At 41.5% G+C, this 6,421-nt stretch overlaps 1 protein-coding gene across 1 annotated transcript; it reads right to left on the bottom strand.

Moving 5' to 3' along the window:
- Positions 1 to 1,679: 1,679 nt before the first annotated feature.
- On the bottom strand, positions 1,680 to 5,027 carry nol12 (nucleolar protein 12). The gene is made up of 6 exons (XM_056288505.1): positions 4,889 to 5,027; positions 4,506 to 4,611; positions 4,330 to 4,378; positions 4,072 to 4,217; positions 2,590 to 2,699; positions 1,680 to 2,266 (listed from the first exon to the last, which is right to left on the bottom strand). Exons 1-6 carry the CDS (start codon positions 4,987 to 4,989, stop codon positions 2,071 to 2,073), a joined length of 708 nt encoding a protein of 235 aa, XP_056144480.1. The 5' UTR covers positions 4,990 to 5,027; the 3' UTR covers positions 1,680 to 2,070.
- Between the last annotated feature and the right edge of the window lie 1,394 nt (positions 5,028 to 6,421).

A 6,421-nucleotide genomic window follows, 5' to 3' on the forward strand; every position in this document is an offset into this window, starting at 1 on the left:
GCCGGAGAGGGGCATGGCGCGTACCGAGGGGGCACTTGCTCACTCATCGCATCGCGCATAGAAAAACTGCAAAAATCGGAGACTTTTGTAACACACAAGGAAAACCCACCTGGTGACTCTGGATGAGGATATGTGAAAAGTCTCTATGGTGAGGGAACACGGCATGAAACATCTGAGGTGTACATATGGCGAATAGTTAAAGCTCTGGTATGTAATTGTGGTGAATCAAGAAACTTGAAGATGAATGGTGAATGGACTGCATTTACATAGCGCTTTTCTAGTCTACCGACCACCCAAAGTGCTTTTCAATGAATGCCTCACATTCACACACTGATGGCGGAGGCTGCCGTGCAAGGTGCCAACCTGCTCATTAGGAGCAGTTAGGGGTTCAGTGTCTTGCTCAATGACACTTTCAACACGCTCTCTGGAGGAGCCGGGGATCGAACCAGCGACCTTCTGATTACTAGACAACCCGCTCTACCTCCTGAGCCATGCCGCCCCAAGATGGTATCGAAGAACTGACCAAACCTGCAGACTACCTCCCACAATAAGCAGATTAGAATACCTATTACCGTCTTATGAAGCGAATGCATATTTTACAATGAAAGTACAGTCCAGGTGGGATGCCTCAGTACTAGACAGATGTGACCACTGAGCGAAGGCTCAGAATAATTGAAAGGCTCATTCATGGTTGCTGCACAATCAGAAGTGGAACTGTTAAGCTTGGTAGTAACTAATGACACAAGACAGTGAAACACAATTAGGCAGGGCACTATCAAAGCTCCCCACAGAATAGCATTACCACTAACCACAAGGCACAGGCAGTATTATCTAAAACCTTTTAAAACCATCTCATCTACAAACACATTAAAAATTAAAACCGAAAAGTGCGACCGGGAATCTGAAGAGTAAAACTATGCAGTTGATGGCATTAAAAAAGTAGTGTAATTCCTGTGATTTTGATCTAATAATTGTGGTTGTCATTATTACCTGATGGAAGAAAGCACCCGTCGTCAGTTGAGCGTATTACATCGTATTAGAAGTCAGGGGATAAACTGCCCATCAAACCCCCTTCAGGATCATGCCTCTTCCTCGTGCTCACTATCCCCCCTCAAGCAACCTAGCTCTTAAACAGGTCTGATTGGCTACTCTGACAATGCATGAAACTGAAATACACAGCCACCATGATGGCGTTTACGCGATACAGCGTATGGCAACAAACTACAGACAGACCCGGAGCCAAAATGGAGCCGGTAGCATGACAGTTCCTCCAATGAGGGGTTGTATTAAATATCATGGGCTTTAGAAAGCGAAATGAAACTCTTGTGCTAGTGACAGCTGGCACACGCTGTCTCAGGTTGGCGTAAATAAATAAACACCAGTGAGGTATGGCTTTAACGTATATAACAGTTGATTTTGTACCCTAAAGTTTCCCAGATGCACAAGAGATAAGGTGGTAAGTCGTAAAGTGGCTAGGGCTCCTTGACATCACACACAGGTAATACTATTGAGTTATGTTGGTTGAAAGAGCTAGGAATTTCCTGATGCTCTGAAAAGGATGTTGACTAGAGGGTCATATTTCCTATTAAACAATAGCTACGGTGAAAAAGAAATCTTCAGAGAATATGTTGACGGGTCTGTGTAAAACTTTGACTGCAAAGCAAGGCACATTATTGGCATATATCTTCTTTCATTTAATGAAAATCTATGTCGATACTTAATGTGTACAATGTAGGAAACAGAACATTACATAAAAAGCTGTTGTGATAAAATGCACAAATATGACCACGTGAACGAGGAAGGAAGAGCTCAGATCCTATGGATTTACTAAGAACAACGGCTGGAAGAGAAGCTCTCTGTTTGGCATCTGAGTACAGACTTGAATGATAGTGTCTGTTTTTTTCTGCACCTTTTTTGGCCACAGACACTTCCAGCTCTAATGAAAGCACCGTACATTTTACAAATCCATTATGGTCACTTGTTGGATCCCAACCAAAAACATTCCAGTCTCTTCATAGTCCACACAACAAATATCCCATTTCTTTCTTTTTTTTAAACACACTTTGTCTCTCAGTCCTGGTGATGCACACGCTTCCCTGTCTGTCGGCGCCTGTGCTTCTTGGTGGTCCTACCGAGCCTGTTCTTGTTCTCTGTGACAGCGGGCCTCCTGTGGGTTGGCTGGCCCCGTTCTCCTCTGCCTTCCTGCTTCCCTTTCCTCTTTCGTTGCTTGGTGTAATTAGAGAGCGAGGCTGTCAGGGAGCGGATCCTACAGACGAAGAGGGGAAGAAGAACAATATAGTAAAATGGGGGGCGGGGGTAAAAACAGCAAAATATTTGTTGACATTGACTATTATGGCACCACAGGGTTATGGATGTGCACAGCGCATGCAACAATTACATTTTACGTCACTGGGGCATTGGGTATCATATTGATCATAAAGTAAATAAAGAGGAATGCACAGAAAGAAAGAATGGAAACAGGATGGCAATTACATAATGAAATCTTGTTAATAAGTGTCAGGGTGTATATGTTAATTTTGTTGTGTGCATGTGCGAATGTTTTTCATGTCTGTCAGGCAAGCAGCTTACTTTTTGTTAAGGATGGGATTTCCGGCTCTCTTCGGAATTGCACATCTTTTCTCCTCTACCCCTTTTTTCTCCTCTTGCCCTTCCTCCTCCTCATTCCCATCTTCCTTACCCTTGACAGAAAAAAATGAAAGCAGGCATTTTCAAATGTAGTGACCTTACTTTCCATCAATATAGCTTTTTGATTTATCTAGTTACAATTGATTTATTTACAATCTATCTAGTTATAATTAGCCTGCAATTATGACTTAGCCATTTAGCTTATGCTAATATCTAGGGCAGGCATAGACAACTATGTGCCATTGAGAGCCATGTGTATGCTGGTTTTCTTTCCAACCAAACACTACACCATCTTATTTCAATGATTAGTCCTCCTCTTTGGTTGAAAGTGTGTTAATCAGTGAAATCGATTTGGGAAGCACGGTGGCCCAGTGGTTAGCGCTGTCACCTCACAGCAAGAAGGTCCTGAGTTCAAACCCCGGGTTGTCCAACCTTGGGGGTCATCCCAGGTCATCCTCTGTGTGGAGTTTGTATGTTCTTCCTGTATCTGCGGATGGTTTTCTCCGGGCGCTCCAGTTTCCCCCACCATGAAAAAGACATGCATGGCGTCCGGGTAGCATAACGGTCTATTCCGTTGCCTACCAACACGGGGATTGGTGGTTTGAATCCCGGTGTTACCTCTGGCTTGGTCGGACATCCCTACAGACACCATTGGCCATGTCTGCGGGTGGGAAGCCGGATGTGGGTATGTGTGCTGGTCGCTGCACTAGTGCCTCCTCTGGTCGGTCGGGGTGACTGTTCGGGGAGAGGGGGAACTGGGGGGAATAGTCTGATCCTCCCACGTGCTACGTCCTCCTCCTGAAACTCCTCACTGTCAGGTGGAAAGAAGCGGCTGGTGACGCCACATGTATCGGAGGAGACATGTGGTAGTCTGCAGCCCTCCCTAGATAGGCAGAGGGGTGGAGCAGCAACCGGGACAGCTCGGACAGTGGGGTAATTGGCCGGATACAATTGGGGAGAAAAAAAAAAAGACATGCATAGGCTCCAGCATCCCCGCGACCCTGAGAGCAGGATAAGCGGTTTGGCTAATGAATGTATGGATGTTAGGGTCTGTGCCCTTGAACGAGGCATGGCAAGAAGAACTGGAGTTGGTCCCTGGGTGCTGCACGGCGGCTGCCCACTGGTCCTAGCTACACAGCTAGGATGGGTTAAATGCAGAGCAGAATTTCCCAATGGGGATTAATAAAGTATCTCAATAAATAAATAAATAAATAAATAAAATTAGCTGATGTAGTGTTGGGTTGGAATGAAAACCGGCATACACATGGCTCTCCATGACAAATGGTTTCCTATGTATGATCTACAGTAACTCTACAATAATTCTCATGACAGAACAAGACAATTTGCCTTGCATAAGGAACATACAAGGGACAAAAATCTAGAATACACATGTAGCCTATAAATTAGTGGGGGAGACCTTGTTACCTGTCTTTCTGCTGGCCCAAGAAGGCTTGTCTTTGTGAAGTCAAGGTCACTGATAGTTGTTACAGTGACGGTGTGGTTTGGGTGATCAAACTGAACGGACTCTGTTGTACCAGTTATTACATCTTCGAGATCATCTTCATCCTCCTCTGAAGGGCAGAATGGAAAGCGAGATAAAGAAGAGCAAGAAATGTAAAATAAGGATTCTAAGTGCCATGAGTAAGTTGAATGTATGTAAAACCACACAAAATCTTCACTCACCAAGAGCCTCTGTCCTCTCTTTGAACATCTTCATGTATTCCTTGTGCCTCTAAGATGAGATACACAACCATATCACAATTTGTTGACCCTGTCAGTACTTTCAGTGCACTTCATCATCGAATGACCATACTGTTCTCAATTTCAGCTTTTGCTATCTAATTATATATTGTAATTACCTGCTCGCGAACTCTCTTCTGCTCTTCCTTGATTTTCTTCTGGATTTCAACCACCGCAGCTTTCCTCCTTTCTACTTTCCGTTTATGGAAGCCCGTGAGGAACTCCCTGCCCAGGACAGAGGACTAAACTTTGAAGCTGCAAAGACTCATTTTGCCATCATAAGTCTCAAAACTCATTACTGTTCACAGGAATAATTTTCAGTTCCCTAACAGCTGTAGACTACTTGAGACCAGTAAACAGAGCAATGTTGTAAATAGGAAATGTGTCCAAAATTGACTGTTGCTAACATGACACACAGGACCATTGCGGCTAACGCTAACATTGTTAGCTAATATTTTAAAAATATATACGTATTAGTTGTTTTAATAATACGTCAACTTACTGTCGGTTTTTGTCGTCAAACATCACAATGCATTTATTTTTTCTTTTCTGAGATCCTGGCTTGAGTTTGCCTTTTTTCGACGCGTTGTTGTGGTTCTTCATTTTTACGCGTGTTTGTTTCGTGGGACAGAGTACGCCGTGCAACCCCCTCCGTCTAGAAACACGTCCAAAACGTAGCGGTTCCACACACGTTCCTCATTCTAAATATCCTAAAAGACTTCCGTTTACCACAAATAACTGGGATATTTCTCTATGAAACGATTAATATAACTTCAATATAAAATACACACATCACGTTGTTGTATAAGGTTTATGTCTTACACCGCGGACATCTTAGCGATGAAAAATGCAAATCATCTTCTGATTCTGGTCTGTCAGCAACAGATGTTACATAGGAAACCATTTGTCGTGGAGAGGCATATGTGAGTCATTCTATAATTAGGGGGTACATTTCACATAAACAAAAAAGTACAAAATTATTGTGTTTTCTCAATAAAAAGGTCTGTGGTTTAAGTTAAAATATTCCTTCAGAGTAATATATCCAATGGCTGCTAAGCTTAAACATCAAACACTTTTTTTTGAATTTTAAGGGAAAGGACATGTTTGCTAGTTAGTTTGTCAACTATGTTATGGGAAAAACTGTATGCCATTACAGACTTTGACTAAAGGCTTTACTTTAGGTAATATACAATTTTAGGAGTTCTTGTGTCTATTCTGCCACATGTACGATGATTTTGTTTAAAATTAAATTTAATATTTTGCAGATATAAATGTAATATGCTCAGCACTGTCATGGGGGTCAGGAGCATTTTTTTAATCATAAATCTGCCTTACAAGTCATTTTGATAGTTTTAAGAGATGTTATGCAAAACTGCAACCTGTGTGGATGTGAGATATACCCTGAAGGATATCAGAAGCAGCATTTTAGTTAGTTTAAATGTTAAAAAAATCAGGAGTAACATAGTTGGCAATGAAAGCAACATAGTTGACAGTAACATAGTTGACTGGACATAATTATTAACAATCAGCAAAGTGTTTATTTCAAGGCAGAAGTGCCATTCAATTAAAACTTTCAATTCATACAGAATTCATGATTGAGGATTAATTAAAGGAATACAGAACACAATACATTTTACATTTACTAAAAACAAACACATAGTAGAGGAACAACCTTTCGTACACTATGAATAAAACATTCATATTGACCAGCAACTGATGAAGAGTTCAAACAAGTTATTTCCATTCACACATTTAATCCGAAATTAAACGGTGACTAATAAAATTCATACAAAACAGTCAATATATTTTACATTGACATTTAGAAATTTTACAGATGTGAGACAAAAGCAAACACGTTGTAGAGGAACAAGCTTTAGTTTGACTACCTGGTGAATGACAGAACAGTTTTTTGAAGCAACGCTTTTTTTTTAAGTAATGGGTTCAAGCAACTGCTGCTATACAGGGTTCCAAGTGCCTAACCTAAAATTAGTACTATAAAATCAATATAACAGAACAAGAATAATAATTGCAACAT

Source organism: Lampris incognitus, chromosome 10 (assembly GCF_029633865.1).
Source record: "Lampris incognitus isolate fLamInc1 chromosome 10, fLamInc1.hap2, whole genome shotgun sequence".
In the NCBI taxonomy this organism is placed as follows: Eukaryota; Metazoa; Chordata; class Actinopteri; order Lampriformes; family Lampridae; genus Lampris; species Lampris incognitus.

Excerpts from the sequence above, each read along its gene's own strand:
- nol12 (XM_056288505.1), bottom strand. The coding sequence starts at position 4,989 with ATGAAGAACCACAACAACGCGTCGAAAAAAGGCAAACTCAAGCCAGGA. Across the intron at positions 4,379-4,505 it reads AGAAGAGAGTTCGCGAGCAG|AGGCACAAGGAATACATGAA; the intron begins GTAATTACAATA and ends ATCTCATCTTAG. Across the intron at positions 2,700-4,071 it reads TTGGGCCAGCAGAAAGACAG|GGTAAGGAAGATGGGAATGA; the intron begins GTAACAAGGTCT and ends TTTTCTGTCAAG.